The sequence below is a fragment of the Atractosteus spatula genome, chromosome 8, assembly GCF_055471065.1.
Source record: "Atractosteus spatula isolate fAtrSpa1 chromosome 8, fAtrSpa1.hap1, whole genome shotgun sequence".
NCBI classification, from domain to species: domain Eukaryota; kingdom Metazoa; phylum Chordata; class Actinopteri; order Semionotiformes; family Lepisosteidae; genus Atractosteus; species Atractosteus spatula.
Genome location: NC_142713.1, coordinates 53,974,157 through 53,991,985, shown reverse-complemented (window position 1 = coordinate 53,991,985; position 17,829 = coordinate 53,974,157). Strand labels below are relative to the sequence as shown.

Sequence of the window (17,829 nt, the reverse complement as noted above, 5' to 3'; positions counted from 1 at the left end):
TCTCTCACTCATCCCTTTCCATCCTTCACTCCTTCATACTGCCCTTCTCTCTCCCTCATCCTTCACTCCTTCATACTGTCCTTCTCTCTCCCTCATCCTTCACTCCTTCATACTGCTCTTCTCTCTCCCTCATCCCTCACTCCTTCATACTGCCCTTCTCTCTCCCTCATCCCTCACTCCTTCACACTACCCTTCTCTCTCCCTCATCCTTCCCTCTGATCCCTCATTATTTCACACGCCCTGTCTGCTCACCGTAGCAGGAGTTGGTGACGGAGCAGGAGGCCGAGAAGTCGAACTGCATGAAGGAGCTCTGCCCCAGGCTGATGTCCGTGCTCACGGCGTAGCGCGTGCTGGCCTTCTCGATGAAGGCGAAGGCGTCGCCGTCCGAGCCGCAGACAGGCATGTGGGTCCCGCCGGGGTGCAGCAGCCAGGAGCGGCCATCCAGGGCGGAGAAATCATCCTCCAGCGGGCCCCAGCCGCTGGCACTGCCGCCCACCACCACCTGGCGCCAGACAGACACAGTCTCACAGCCTCCCGGGGTGACAGACAGCTGAACCCGAGTCAATCAGCACCAACCTCTTGTTGTAACAGAAAGAATAAGGTTCTGGATCCCGAGATGAAGTTAAACAGATGAGTTTATTGCATGCAAGGAACAATAGAACCGAAGTCTTGTTTCCCGCAAGAAACAACAAAACCGAAGTATTGTTCAAAATGCAGGTACAAACTTTCAGTTTATATAGCATTGTCCTGCCGCTTCTGACGTCACTCATTATTATGGTAAAGGGGGGGCAGGCACGGTCTATGGCCAGTTTACAGCCTTTTGACCAAACGGTCAGTTATATTAAGTCCCCAGAGGGTTTCTAGTTGGCCTCTGGAATCCTTATGAGTTCTCCCTTTCCTGCCATAAACTCCTGTTGCTTAGAAGTCTAATCTTCAAGCAGAAAGGACTTAATTTAACCCCATCTTTACATCTTGTGTTTTACTTCACTCTGTTTCCATTTTAATTCTTTCTGGACAGAGTTACCAGGTTTGTGATCATCCTCCTGCCTTCCGTGTTCGCTCCATGAGTGAAACACATGCGGCCTTCCTCAGGTCTCCGTTTTAGGTACGTTTTAGGTTTTCCTTTCCTAATATTAATTTGTAAGTTGATCTGCACTGGCTCTGTTTTTGACGTCTGCCTGCTATTTCTGTCATGTGCCCACTGTAGTCCGAGTCATGACCTACACTGCACGCTGTGTGTAACAGGATCCTGCTCCGTTTTTTAAGCTCAAAGTCTATGCATGTTAAGCAGAGCTTAAAAACACAAGTTATCTGTATACTGCAATGTCCCAATGGCCCACTACCCCCCCCCAAAAATGACAGCATGCCTGCAAGGCTGATGATGAGCCCAATTGCTACTAGTTTCCCCAAGCAGTCACTCAAAACTGTGGCCACAGTGCTTGACTGGTTGATGAGATTATAGGCCAGGCAGTCCATGATAAGGGACCAAAGCATGCCCATATCCTGTCCGCTTTCAGAGAAAGGTCTGATAAAATGTATTTGAAATCTGAAAATCATAAAACTGTCGAAATGAAGTACACAACACTCTGTGACTTCAGAAGTCATTCATACACCATAAAAATAATGTCATATCCTGCAATGTCATAAGTGCCCAGTGAGTACTGTATTTAATACACTACGGGACCCTATAATTATGTAATTAAAACACAGGTTCTTCAATTACATGTTGTAATAGTTATAAATGTATAGTTATGGAGCATTCCGTTCGGTTTCAGATTATCTGTGGTATCCATACCATAGCGTTGACAAGAAAGACAGAAAAAGCAGACTTGTCTTTGTACAGCAGGCAGTGGAGGACTGTAGGTTACTTCTCGCACACAGAACCAGCACTATGTGAGCTGAAGGCACACGTATCTGAAGCAGCGAGGATTCGGCTTAGCAGAGTACAGATCGCTGACAGAAGAGCAGAAGAGAAATGAATATATCACCAGAAATCCTGACCCCTGACCCCCCCCCTCACCTGGTCCATGACCCAGGGGCTGTAGAAATGCCCGTTGTCGGAGGGCTGCCACCAGCGCAGGCGAGTGGCAGGGGTGCGGGCACGCAGGGGGAGCTCCAGGGCTACCAGACGGCCCTGGTTGCTGCTGTTGCTGAACAGGAACTCCTGCAACAGTGTCCAGGACAGCCCCCCGTCCACCGAGAACTGCAGCAGCACGGGCTGGGAGCGGGGGTCTGGGGGGGACTTCCCACAGCCCAGCCGCAGGAAGAACTGCACGAACCTGAGACCACAGAGAGAGGACTCATACAGCACACAGCCCATACTGGCATACTGGCCACACAGAGAGAGGACTCATACAGCACACAGCCCATACTGGCATACTGGACACACAGAGAGAGGACTCATACAGCACACAGCCCATACTGGCATACTGGACACACAGAGAGAGGACTCATACAGCACACAGCCCATACTGGACACACAGAGAGAGGACTCATACAGCACACAGCCCATACTGGCATACTGGACACACAGAGAGAGGACTCATACAGCACACAGCCCACACTGGGCACACAGAGAGAGGACTCATACAGCACACAGCACAGGCCTGGACACACAGAGAGAGGACTCATACAGCACACAGCACAGGCCTGGACACACAGAGAGAGGACTCATACAGCACACAGCCCATACTGGCATACTGGGCACACAGAGAGAGGACTCATAAAGGTACAGGTACTGAAACTGGTCCAGGTCAGTGGTGTGTACCTGGCGTTGGAGAGGTCCAGGTCGGTGGTGACCAGCATGCGGAATCCCTCCTCGCTGAAGAACAGGTTGTTGCCGCTGGACAGGATGCTGCACTTCCTGGACGGCTTGCCCCCGCTCACCAGCAGGAAGCGCTTGGGGTCAATGGATCCTCCTGCACACACAGGGAGCGCGGTCATGCCCAGTGCAGGCTGCACTAACTGCCCCCCCTCCCGCCGAGCTCTGGCTCCGTCACGCACCTCCTTCAACCCCACACAACACAGGCTCGGGACCGGCACTGCCAGTTTCCATTCCTAGCTACAGGAAGGAGACAAGCTGTTATCAACACCCATGATGTCTTAATCAAAGGTCTGGAAGGGATCGAGAGCGACCAAGGTCTCCCACAACCCTGCTACTGTGACTTGTCAGCATCCATGACATCACTTCCTGAAAAGCCGTCAATACCACAGGGAGCCCCCGTCTTCTCCTTGAGTTCGTCTTTCTGCATCCCTCCTCGTCCTCCTGCAGCTGCACCCTGGGTACCTCCCCTCTCAGAAGGGGGGTCCTCATTCTGTAACCTCCTTACAGATTCCTTAGATTTCCTTGGACGTAGACTTCCTGAGATCGAGGCTCCCAAATGGTTCAGCCAGTGGGTGCGCATCCCAAGACTGAGCTGACACTCCTGGTTCAGCTCTGTGCTAGATCACCTGCTGGCGGCACAGTGATCCCCCCACTGGCAACACTCACAGGGTCAAGCTGGACCTGGGTTCGGGTGGGACCTGGGATGCCCGGACTCCTTTCCACTTGCCAGGCAACAGCAGCTGAGATCTAAAGAGGTGCCTCTGAGCTTCAGTGCTATCTGAGAGTGTTACATCACTCCTGCACACTTCACAGAAACCTCTGTGCAGCACCAGACCAGCTGACAACGGGGATTTGGAATCTGATCTTTAAGTTTAAATGCTTTGTAACTGTACCAAGCTCACTGGCCTTACGATACTCTAAATCCCTCTGGCATGTCTTGATATGAAAACAAAGAAAGGTTAGAAATGAGGGGAGGCCCATCGAGCCCATTTCTTTCTAATCACTAACAGATCCCATTGATCCAATCTGGAGGATTAGAGGTTAGTATCATGCTGTACCAACACCACCTAACACTGCTCTGAACTCCCGTCTGAGTGTGTGTGGATCTCTCTTGCAGTACCTTCAAAGTCCTCCTTGAGGAAGTCAGGGTTGGGGTTGTCCCTGGTGCCGCAGGCCGGTCCCGAGTAGCCCGGATCGCAGATGCAGTGGGTGCCGCCCACGCAGGCCCCGTGTCCATTGCACATGTCCAGGCACTGCGGCCCGATGTACACGTTGTCCAGTGCCCACGTTGGGGGAGGGGTACCACTGGAGTAAAAGCCCTGGTACCACCGGAACCGGACCGACCTGCACCAGGAGACAGCAGTGAGACAGTAACAATGTATTTAGAGACAATGAGACTGGGAGAGACAGTGGACAGCTTAACAACGAGGCTTCTGACTAAGAATACAATGGAGATGCTGGAACTACACATACAGCCAGCAGCTACGTCACCCTGCAGCTCACAACTGGCGGCCCACTGAAGCTCAGCAGGTGTGAGTCTGGTTTTAGTGGGACCAGTAGGGGGTGCTCACCCTGCAGTCTGTGTGCGTCCTAACGCCCCAGTATATTGACTGGGACACAATACTGTAAAAAAGGAACCGTTCTTTAGATGAGACATTAAACGAAGATCCTGGCTCCCAGTGGTCATTAAAAATCCCAGGGCATTTCTTGAAAAGAGTAGGGGTGTTACCCCAGTGTCCTGTCCATATTTTCCCCTGGCCTACTGTATACCAGTCATGACCTCCTAATAACCCCCATCTGTGAACTGGCTTCATCACTCTGCTCTCCCCCACTGAGAGCTGGTGTGTGGGGAGTGTACTGGAGCACTATGGCTGCCGTCACATCATCCAGGTGGGGCTGCACACTGGTGGATGTGGAGGGGAGCCCCCATTACCTGTAAAGAGCTTTGAGAGGAGTCTCCAGGAAAGCGCTATATACATGTAAGGATTATATATGTGATTTAAGTAACGCAGCGCCTGTACAGCACTGTTTGCTGAAGCCTCTGCAGCTGGAAGCGAGCGCGGCTGTGGCTCGGCCCTCACCCGCACAGCCGCAGCTTCCCGAAGTGGATGACCTCCCGGCGCCAGCCCTGCGTGGTGCCCGGGTAGTAGACGCTGGCCGGGTGCATCTCGGTGGAGCACAGCGAGCTGAGCTGAGGACCCCCCTGGCACAGCGGCACCAGGAGGTGCCAGGTTGCCCCGAAATCCCTGGAGAACTCCAGCCGTGTGGGGTGAGCGGCCGAGCTGTCCGAGGTGCAGCCCACGTTGATCTGGGAGGGAGAGGGGGAAGAGTGAGAGGGAGACGGGCTCCTGAGACCCTCTCACAGGCTTGTGTTACTCAGTGCGATTTCCCTGAGCTACTTGTCTCTGGCTCCTGTAGGGCGAACACATATCGTCATGCACGGAGAATGTCAAATAACATTCTCTATGGCCAAGGATCTGCGCCTGTGGCTGGAAGGTTGCCGGTTCAAATCCCACGGCCGGCAGAGGAATCCTACTTCGCTGGCCCTTAACCCCAGCTGCTCCAGGGGCGCTGTACAATGGCTGACCCTGTGCTCTGACCCCAAGCTCCTGTCTGTGTGTCTCTTGGAGAGCAAGCTGGGGTATGTGAAAAGACGAATTCCTAAAGCAAGAAATTGTATATGGCTAATAAAGTGATCTTATCTTTTCTAACTGTCTAACTCTCTTCTGCCCTCCCTGGCGCCGCAGGCCAGGGGGAGGGAGGCTGGCGGTAGTACCTCGAACTGGACAATGGTGTTTTCATTGACGTCAATCTCCTGGGTGGTGATGGAGTGCTCTCCCGCCTCGCTGGACACAAACACCATGGCCGACTCGTCCTCCCTGCAGCGCATACAGTACATCTCGGTAACAAAATCAATTCATTGATGTTGTAGAAAAAAAAAGAGAAATTTCGAATTAAGCACAAAATGGTGAACTTCGGAAAATAGTCACCATGTTGACGCAACTCGCATTCGAGTTCCCACGAATTGTGCCGTGAAGCGGCCCTTCCTGCTCACTAGTCTCCCTAATGAATAATGTAATGAGATGTACCGTACAAGCGCATAAATAGAGGTTGTGTAGCAGACATTTCACAGCAGAAATGTTCCAACGTGATCTGCATGCAGAGTTACCAAGTAAGTAGTATTTGCTGGCAAAACTATTTCAAAACAGAAAGCAGTATTTCTGTTGGATTAAAAGAGTTGAATTCACAACCTGGCTTGTTTGCAATGTAATAGGGCCGCAAAACGTCACCAGCAGTTCTGTTCTGAATCACAGAACATGGCGCTGAGCATACCTGGAAACTTCCCCTATCTTCTGGTGCAAATCGGAGGTTTTACAAGTTACTGTGCACATTTGACTGTTACTGTGGTTTGAAACGTACTCATCAATGCCGATTCTTTCTAACCCTGAAACTTGAAAATAGCATTGCAGTTTCTCTTTAAACAGGCACGGCGATGGGCTTAGGCGCACAAGCACAGAGAGCTCCCACCGCTGAGCAGTTCTGGCCAAGTGCACCACGCACATCGCTGAAGGAGCAGCTACTCACAGCGCCCCCTTCAGGTAGGGACAGTAGAGCCCGATGTTGCCCCCCGGGTAGAAGAGCCAGCTGTCTTCACGGGGGCCCCCCTCGAAACTGTCTGACAGGAGTTGGAGGGTGCGCAGGGCTCCGCCATCAATGATGAGGTCATCGATCACCCACACCTCCTCCTTCTTACCTGCAGGGGGGGCCACAGCCCATCAGTTCTAGAATGGGATCTTCCACACACTGTACATGGTCAGGGCTCTGCACCGTCAGGCTACAGCTGGGAATCAGAGCCTCAGTGAACACAGCACACAGAGCAAGAGTGAAGGGCAGCGTGTCGCATGGATGCAAATATTATATTCAATATTTAGACATAGGAATTATTCACGTAAATATTAAAAATATTTACAAATCTACAGCTTGCACGGAGGCAAAATAACTCCTCAAGGTCCATCTCACCGCCAAAATCTTTTTCCCCAAACTCACTCTTTACAAGTGAGCACAAGCACAGCGATCATAATGACAAGATGACTGCTGTTCCAGGGTAGAGTCTGAAATGTGGGGCCTGTTTCTCAGCATGTTTTAGTCAGGGAAGCAGCTGCAGGGGGTCCTGGGATTACGTACTGTACTAGCTGACACGTGGCCACACTTGGCCGAAGGGGCGCCTGTCACTAAAACCGCTCTCGTGCTCTCGAGTCCACACGGCCGCTCAGGGCTGCGGGTCTCTGCGGGACAGGCAGAGCTGGGTCATTTTCAGGCGTACAACAGGGCAGAGGGATTTTCTGACCAAAGTTAGAACTGCGACGGGAGGGATCATTGCCAAGGATCCAGAGACGAGGCGGAACGGAAGGCATGCTGGGGAGCGGCGAGGCCAGGTGGCTCGTCTCGTGATCAGCGGGCCCTCGAACCCGTGTTGCGCGGTATCCCGGGGTCCGGGGAGGTGTGTGTGTGTGGGGGGGGGGGGGGCTCACCGTTGCTGTAGGGCTGCCAGAAGCGGAAGCGGGTGGCGTTGCTCTGGGCGCTGGCCGGCAGTGGCAGGTGCAGGAACAGCGTGTCGGTGGACTGGGGGAAGTAGAACTCGTCCAGCAGCAGCCAGCTGATGCCGCCGTTCACCGAGTACTGCAGCAGCACCGAGTGGGAGCGCTCCGGGACCCCTGCCGAGACACGCACAGGCACACGTTCGGCGACCGCGGCTCGGGGGGGCCAGCGGGGGGCGGCGGGACGGGCGGACAGATACACACAGCCATACCCTTGGTGATGAACTTGAAGGAGAACTGGAGGTACAGGGTGCTGCTGCAGTCCAGGTCCCGCGACACCAGCATCCGCAAGCCCTCCTGCAGAGCCGGGCCCCACCGGGTCAAAGGAGGGCGACCAGGTCCGACCCCGGCAGACCACGGTGAGCCCCAAAGGAGGAGGGAAAGGCAGGAAGTGAGACCAGGAAAAGGCAACAGCTAAGACTCCGATCGCGACCTGAATCAGAGCTTTTTCCAGCCTGGTGTTTCTTGGTTTCTGTCCTAGCCCAGTCAGACTGACCGCTTGACCCAGCGGAGCCAACGCTCATGTTCACCGCATCAGGAGCGGACAGCTGTGCTTCCCCTCTCGACTGGCCTTCACTTCAGCTTCAATCACACCACAGTCCAGCGGCTGGAATTCTGCGCAGGGCAAATTCAACTGGACGTACCCCCCCGTCAAGGGTCTCCTGACCAGCGAGTGAGTACCTCTGCGTCAGGAGTCTCCACTTCGGCTGCTCAGTTATTTGGGGATGAGGAACTGTCCACAAGACCGCGCCTTGATCGACCTAGCCAGTACAGTTCCTGCACACGATCACGGAGCACTGTGCACTGAGTTAGTGCAAGTCCAAGGCCCCAGGAGCCAGTCTGAACACAGCTGGCTCCAGAGCCTTTCACCACTGTGCCCCGCAGGAAACCTCCCCAGCAGGCTCCTTCTGCTCTTCCTGCTGCTGGCTGAAGTCCCACTTGTTCAGAGCTGCCATCTCATGTCAGGAACACACCTGAGTGACTCTTTTATAGCGCCCTGTAAAGTTTACAGTCGAGGGGCGCTGTATACATCGAATTAAAATGACTTATCGACGGCTTTAATCAGATCAGTTCCAATTGTTGCTTTCAGCTGAAAATGCAGAGCCAGGCTGGAAAATCCCTGATTGAAATCCTAGGAATAATCAGCAAGACAGGTTTGTGGAAGCTGGCTCTTATTTACAAAGTTTTAAATTTACAATTCCATCCTACAATCAAGGGTAGCATAAGAACCTGAATCTCAAGCATTTGGAGAAAAATATATGCTCATACAGCACTAATTAATGCTGTATGAGGATGAGACCATTGTGCTGGGAAGCCTTGTATGATATCCCAGGTGTGTTACATTTGGACCCATCCGCCCAGTCTGGGATACTACTGGCAGCAGGTGTGTGGGTGTGCCATGAAAGACTGGGTACCTTGATGGCACACCCATCAGAGACACAGCCCCCTATTCCTCCAGCCTCTCCCCCTATTCCTGGAGAGGGGGGGCTCTCATGGGTCTGATAACAGATCAATGATTTATCACTTCGTCTCCTGTCTGCTGGCTATTTCTGACGGCCTCAGTCCATTTAAGACACCTTGCTGCACACCGCAGCACAGCCCCCCTGTCCACAGACGCACCCCCTTGAAGATGAGCGCAGTGCCAGACTTCAGGGTCTCCCCGTTAAGAGTCCCCCTCTCGGCCCCGTACACCTCAGGCCACCGCTCGGGGCGCAGGTTTTCGTTGAAGTCGTCCCGCAACACGGAGGGCAGGGGCGTCACGGGGACACAGTGAGGACCCCCAAAGCCGCGGTCACACCTGGGGGGGGACAGGAGAGATTCAAGATGGGGGGAAGAGGTGGAAGGAGAGGGAAAGGAGAAGGAAAAGGAGCACAGCGGAGACAGAGAGGAGGAGACGGGAGTGATGAAGGGGAAGGGAGAGGAGCACAGTGGAGACAGAGAGGAGGAGAAGGGAGATGAAGAGGAAGAGAGAGGAGCACAGCGGAGACAGAGAGGAGGAGAAGGGAGTGATGAAGGGGAAGGGAGAGGAGCACAGTGGAGACAGAGAGGAGGAAAAGGGAGATGAAGGGGAAGGGAGAGGAGCACAGCGAAGACAGAGAGGAGGAGACGGGAGTGATGAAGGGGAAGGGAGAGGAGCACAGCGAAGACAGAGAGGAGGAGAAGGGAGTGATGAAGAGGAAGGGAGAGGAGCACAGCGAAGACAGAGAGGAGGAGACGGGAGTGATGAAGGGGAAGGGAGAGGAGGACAGCGAAGACAGAGAGGAGGAGACGGGAGTGATGAAGGGGAAGGGAGAGGAGCACAGCAAAGACAGAGAGGAGGAGAAGGGAGTGATGAAGAGGAAGGGAGAGGAGCACAGCGAAGACAGAGAGGAGGAGACGGGAGTGATGAAGGGGAAGGGAGAGGAGCACAGCGAAGACAGAGAGGAGGAGAAGGGAGTGATAAGAGGAAGGGAGAGGAGCACAGCGAAGACAGAGAGGAGGAGAAGGGAGTGATGAAGAGGAAGGGAGAGGAGCACAGCGAAGACAGAGAGGAGGAGACGGGAGTGATGAAGAGGAAGAGAGAGGAGCACAGCGGAGACAGAGAGGAGGAGAACGGAGTGATGAAGGGGAAGGGAGAGGAGCACAGCGAAGACAGAGAGGAGGAGACGGGAGTGATGAAGGGGAAGGGAGAGGAGCACAGCGAAGACAGAGAGGAGGAGAAGGGAGTGATGAAGAGGAAGAGAGAGGAGCACAGCGAAGACAGAGAGGAGGAGAAGGGAGTGATGAAGAGGAAGGGAGAGGAGCACAGCGAAGACAGAGAGGAGAAGACGGGAGTGATGAAGGGGAAGGGAGAGGAGCACAGCGCAGACAGAGAGGAGGAGACGGGAGTGATGAAGGGGAAGGGAGAGGAGCACAGCGAAGACAGAGAGGAGGAGACGGGAGTGATGAAGGGGAAGGGAGAGGAGCACAGCGAAGACAGAGAGGAGGAGACGGGAGTGATGAAGGGGAAGGGAGAGGAGCACAGCGAAGACAGAGAGGAGGAGACGGGAGTGATGAAGGGGAAGGGAGAGGAGCACAGCGGAGACAGAGAGGAGGAGAAGGGAGTGATGAAGGGGAAGGGAGGAGCACAGCGAAGACAGAGAGGAGGAGACGGGAGTGATGAAGGGGAAGGGAGAGGAGGACAGAGGGAAGAGAAGGAGGGGAGAGGGAAGAAGGAGAAAGAGAGGGTGACAAGTGAAGAGGAGAGGAGGGAAGGTGCAGGGAAAGAGAAAGGGGCAGAAGGAAGTCCTGCTTATTCATCTCCAGCAGTGAGCAGCCTCAGGAAAACCAGACCTACACATCTGTCCGTTCTCACAGAAGCTGGAGTCAGTCCATCACAGGACCACAGAAACAGACAGTTTAGAATAGCTCATCAAACCTCGACAGTGAGCCTTTGGAAGCTGGGAGTAAAGCAGAACACTAGGAGAAAACCCATGCAAACACAAGGGAACAGGCACACAAAACGCATCCCAGCCCAGATTCCAGTCCAGGACCCAAAAGCCATGAGGTAGCAGTGCTAACTGTCATGCACTTGTGCAAACTCAGATGACTGTGATTTAGTGTGAATGCATGGTTCAGTCTGCATTTCCAGTGGGCACTCACACGCAGTGGCCGCTGTCACAGAACCCATGACCGGAACACAGCCAGGGGCAGCCTGGAGAAAAGAGCACATTGTCCAGAGCCCACCCATCAGCGCCGGGGGAAAACTGGGGCTGGATCCATCGGAACCGTGTCCGGGGGGAGCTGGGGAGACAGACAGACTTTTTTTTTCGTTTCCAGATGACTGCCCGGTCCGTCAGCTGCAGACGAGCAGCCAGGCGCAAGTGCAGTTACAGGGACACACAGACAGAGGGCGTACTTGGCGGCGCTGGGCAGGTAGACGGTGACCCTCCTCCAGCGGGTGAAGCGCGGCGCGGCGTACACCGAGCTCTCGGTGTACCCAGCGCAGCCGATGGCAGGGGGCACGCACTCGGGCGTCAGCAGGTGCCAGGTGCGGCCGGTGTCCGTGGAGAACTCCAGCTGCACGCCGTTGGAGAGCGATGTTGCTTTGCTGCACCCCATGTTGAGCTCAAACTGCAGGAAGGACGAGCCCGACACCTGGAAATCCCAGGTCTCTGCATAGCGAGGCTTTCCTGTGGAGACCCACACACTGAGTGACCAACTGTACCACACACACTGAGACTGCACAACACACACTGAGGCTGTACCACACACACTGAGACTGTACCACACACACTGAGACTGTACCACACACACTGAGACTGTACCACACACACTGAGGCTGCACCACACACACTGAGACTGCACCACACACACTGAGACTGCACCACACACACACTGAGACTGTACAACACACACACTGAGACTGTACCACACACACTGAGACTGCACAACACACACTGAGGCTGTACCACACACACTGAGACTGTACCACACACACTGAGACTGTACCACACACACTGAGGCTGCACCACACACACTGAGACTGCACCACACACACACTGAGACTGTACAACACACACTGAGGCTGCACCACACACACTGAGACTGCACCACACACACTGAGACTGTACCACACACACACTGAGACTGCACCACACACACACTGAGACTGTACAACACACACTGAGACTGTACCACACACACTGAGGCTGCACCACACACACTGAGACTGTACCACACACACTGAGACTGTACCACACACACTGAGACTGCACAACACACACTGAGACTGTACCACACACACTGAGACTGTACCACACACACTGAGACTGTACAACACACACTGAGTGACCAACTGTACCACACACACTGAGGCTGTACCACACACACTGAGACTGTACCACACACACTGAGGCTGTACCACACACACTGAGACTGTACCACACACACTGAGACTGTACAACACACACTGAGACTGTACAACACACACTGAGACTGCACAACACACACTGAGACTGCACCACACACACTGAGTGACCAACTGTACAACACACACTGAGACTGCACCACACACACTGAGACTGCACCACACACACACTGAGACTGTACCACACACACTGAGACTGCACAACACACACTGAGACTGCACAACACACACTGAGACTGTACCACACACACTGAGACTGTACCACACACACTGAGACTGTACAACACACACTGAGACTGTACCACACACACACTGAGACTGTACCACACACACTGAGACTGTACAACACACACTGAGACTGTACCACACACACTGAGACTGCACAACACACACTGAGACTGCACAACACACACTGAGACTGTACCACACACACTGAGACTGTACCACACACACACTGAGACTGTACCACACACACTGAGACTGTACCACACACACACTGAGACTGCACAACACACACTGAGACTGCACAACACACACTGAGACTGTACCACACACACTGAGACTGTACCACACACACACTGAGACTGTACCACACACACTGAGACTGCACAACACACACTGAGACTGTACCACACACACTGAGACTGTACCACACACACTGAGACTGTACAACACACACTGAGACTGTACCACACACACACTGAGACTGTACCACACACACTGAGACTGTACAACACACACTGAGACTGCACCACACACACTGAGGCTGTACCACACACACTGAGACTGTACCACACACACTGAGACTGTACAACACACACTGAGACTGTACCACACACACACTGAGACTGCACCACACACACTGAGACTGTACCACACACACTGAGACTGCACCACACACACTGAGACTGCACCACACACACTGAGACTGTACCACACACACACTGAGACTGTACCACACACACTGAGACTGCACAACACACACTGAGACTGTACCACACACACTGAGACTGCACCACACACACTGAGACTGCACAACACACACTGAGACTGTACCACACACACTGAGACTGCACCACACACACTGAGACTGCACCACACACACTGAGACTGTACCACACACACACTGAGGCTGTACAACACACACTGAGACTGTACCACACACACACTGAGACTGCACCACACACACTGAGACTGCACCACACACACTGAGACTGCACCACACACACACTGAGACTGCACCACACACACACTGAGACTGTACAACACACACACTGAGACTGTACCACACACACACTGAGACTGCACCACACACACACTGAGACTGCACCACACACACTGAGACTGTACAACACACACTGAGACTGTACCACACACACTGAGACTGTACAACACACACTGAGACTGCACCACACACACTGAGGCTGTACCACACACACACTGAGACTGCACCACACACACTGAGACTGTACCACACACACTGAGACTGCACAACACACACTGAGACTGTACCACACACACTGAGACTGCACCACACACACTGAGGCTGTACAACACACACTGAGGCTGTACCACACACACACTGAGACTGCACCACACACACTGAGACTGCACCACACACACTGAGACTGCACAACACACACTGAGACTGTACCACACACACTGAGGCTGTACAACACACACTGAGACTGTACCACACACACTGAGACTGCACCACACACACTGAGACTGCACCACACACACACTGAGACTGCACCACACACACACTGAGACTGCACCACACACACTGAGACTGCACAACACACACTGAGACTGTACCACACACACTGAGACTGTACCACACACACACTGAGACTGCACCACACACACTGAGACTGCACCACACACACTGAGACTGTACCACACACACTGAGACTGTACCACACACACACTGAGACTGCACCACACACACTGAGACTGTACAACACACACTGAGACTGCACCACACACACTGAGACTGCACCACACACACTGAGACTGTACCACACACACTGAGACTGCACCACACACACTGAGACTGTACCACACACACTGAGACTGCACCACACACACTGAGACTGCACCACACACACTGAGACTGTACCACACACACTGAGACTGTACAACACACACTGAGACTGCACCACACACACTGAGACTGCACCACACACACACTGAGACTGTACCACACACACTGAGACTGTACAACACACACACTGAGACTGTACCACACACACTGAGACTGCACAACACACACTGAGACTGCACCACACACACTGAGACTGCACCACACACACTGAGACTGCACAACACACACTGAGTGACCAACTGTACAACACACACTGAGACTGCACCACACACACTGAGTGACCAACTGTACAACACACACTGAGACTGCACCACACACACTGAGACTGTACCACACACACTGAGACTGCACAACACACACTGAGGCTGTACCACACACACTGAGACTGCACCACACACACTGAGACTGTACCACACACACTGAGACTGTACCACACACACACTGAGACTGCACCACACACACTGAGACTGTACCACACACACTGAGACTGTACCACACACACTGAGACTGTACAACACACACTGAGACTGCACCACACACACTGAGACTGCACCACACACACTGAGACTGTACCACACACACTGAGACTGTACAACACACACTGAGACTGCACCACACACACTGAGACTGCACCACACACACTGAGACTGTACCACACACACTGAGACTGCACCACACACACTGAGACTGTACAACACACACTGAGACTGCACCACACACACTGAGACTGTACAACACACACTGAGACTGTACAACACACACTGAGACTGTACAACACACACTGAGACTGCACAACACACACTGAGGCTGTACCACACACACACTGAGTGACCAACTGTACAACACACACTGAGACTGTACCACACACACTGAGACTGCACAACACACACTGAGGCTGTACAACACACACTGAGACTGCACCACACACACTGAGACTGTACCACACACACTGAGACTGCACAACACACACTGAGACTGCACAACACACACTGAGGCTGTACAACACACACTGAGACTGTACCACACACACTGAGACTGCACAACACACACTGAGGCTGTACAACACACACTGAGACTGCACCACACACACTGAGACTGTACCACACACACTGAGACTGCACAACACACACTGAGACTGCACAACACACACTGAGACTGCACCACACACACTGAGGCTGTACAACACACACTGAGGCTGTACAACACACACTGAGACTGTACCACACACACACTGAGACTGCACCACACACACTGAGACTGTACCACACACACACTGAGACTGTACAACACACACTGAGACTGCACAACACACACTGAGACTGCACCACACACACTGAGACTGTACCACACACACTGAGGCTGTACCACACACACACTGAGACTGCACCACACACACTGAGGCTGTACAACACACACTGAGACTGTACCACACACACTGAGACTGCACAACACACACTGAGACTGCACAACACACACACTGAGACTGTACCACACACACTGAGACTGCACAACACACACTGAGACTGTACAACACACACTGAGGCTGTACAACACACACTGAGACTGTACCACACACACTGAGACTGTACCACACACACACTGAGACTGCACCACACACACACTGAGACTGTACAACACACACACTGAGACTGTACCACACACACTGAGGCTGCACAACACACACTGAGGCTGTACAACACACACTGAGACTGCACCACACACACTGAGACTGCACCACACACACTGAGACTGCACAACACACACTGAGACTGCACCACACACACTGAGACTGTACCACACACACTGAGGCTGTACAACACACACTGAGACTGCACAACACACACTGAGACTGTACCACACACACACTGAGACTGCACCACACACACTGAGACTGCACAACACACACTGAGACTGTACCACACACACTGAGACTGCACCACACACACTGAGACTGCACAACACACACTGAGACTGTACCACACACACTGAGGCTGTACAACACACACTGAGACTGTACCACACACACACTGAGACTGTACCACACACACTGAGGCTGTACAACACACACTGAGACTGTACCACACACACACTGAGACTGTACCACACACACACTGAGACTGCACCACACACACTGAGACTGCACCACACACACTGAGACTGTACCACACACACACTGAGACTGTACAACACACACTGAGACTGTACCACACACACACTGAGTGACCAACTGTACCACACACACTGAGACTGCACCACACACACTGAGACTGCACCACACACACTGAGACTGCACCACACACACTGAGACTGTACCACACACACACTGAGTGACCAACTGTACCACACACACTGAGACTGCACCACACACACTGAGACTGCACCACACACACTGAGACTGTACCACACACACACTGAGACTGCACCACACACATTGAGACTGTACCACACACACTGAGACTGTACAACACACACTGAGACTGTACCACACACACTGAGACTGCACAACACACACTGAGACTGCACCACACACACTGAGGCTGTACCACACACACTGAGGCTGTACAACACACACTGAGACTGCACCACACACACTGAGACTGCACCACACACACTGAGGCTGTACAACACACACTGAGACTGTACCACACACACTGAGACTGCACAACACACACTGAGGCTGTACAACACACACTGAGACTGCACCACACACACTGAGGCTGTACAACACACACTGAGACTGTACAACACACACACTGAGACTGCACCACACACACTGAGACTGCACCACACACACTGAGGCTGTACCACACACACTGAGGCTGTACAACACACACTGAGACTGCACCACACACACTGAGACTGCACCACACACACTGAGGCTGTACCACACACACTGAGGCTGTACAACACACACTGAGACTGCACCACACACACTGAGACTGCACCACACACACTGAGGCTGTACCACACACACTGAGGCTGTACAACACACACTGAGACTGCACCACACACACTGAGACTGCACAGCACACACTGAGACTGTACCACACACACTGAGGCTGTACCACACACACACTGAGTGACCAACTGTACCACACACACTGAGACTGCACCACACACACTGAGGCTGTACCACACACACTGAGACTGCACCACACACACTGAGACTGCACCACACACACTGAGACTGTACCACACACACTGAGTGACCAACTGTACCACACACACTGAGACTGCACCACACACACTGAGGCTGTACCACACACACTGAGACTGCACCACACACACTGAGGCTGTACCACACACACTGAGACTGTACCACACACACTGAGTGACCAACTGTACCACACACACTGAGACTGTACCACACACACTGAGACTGCACCACACACACTGAGACTGTACCACACAC

General features: G+C 53.2%; 1 protein-coding gene across 1 annotated transcript in view; it reads right to left on the bottom strand.

The window, feature by feature from the left end:
- Positions 1-17,829, bottom strand: part of reln (reelin) — a 183,157-nt gene that overhangs the window by 27,326 nt on the left and 138,002 nt on the right. The window contains exons 34-45 of the mRNA XM_088922975.1: positions 11,300-11,573; positions 11,044-11,184; positions 9,043-9,220; positions 7,635-7,719; positions 7,357-7,539; positions 6,410-6,578; positions 5,601-5,703; positions 4,906-5,132; positions 3,945-4,168; positions 2,768-2,918; positions 2,021-2,279; positions 253-502 (exon numbers count right to left, since the gene is read on the bottom strand). Coding sequence (XP_088779101.1) covers positions 253-502; positions 2,021-2,279; positions 2,768-2,918; positions 3,945-4,168; positions 4,906-5,132; positions 5,601-5,703; positions 6,410-6,578; positions 7,357-7,539; positions 7,635-7,719; positions 9,043-9,220; positions 11,044-11,184; positions 11,300-11,573 — 2,244 coding nt within the window. The remainder of the gene's footprint in view (positions 1-252; positions 503-2,020; positions 2,280-2,767; positions 2,919-3,944; positions 4,169-4,905; positions 5,133-5,600; positions 5,704-6,409; positions 6,579-7,356; positions 7,540-7,634; positions 7,720-9,042; positions 9,221-11,043; positions 11,185-11,299; positions 11,574-17,829) is intronic.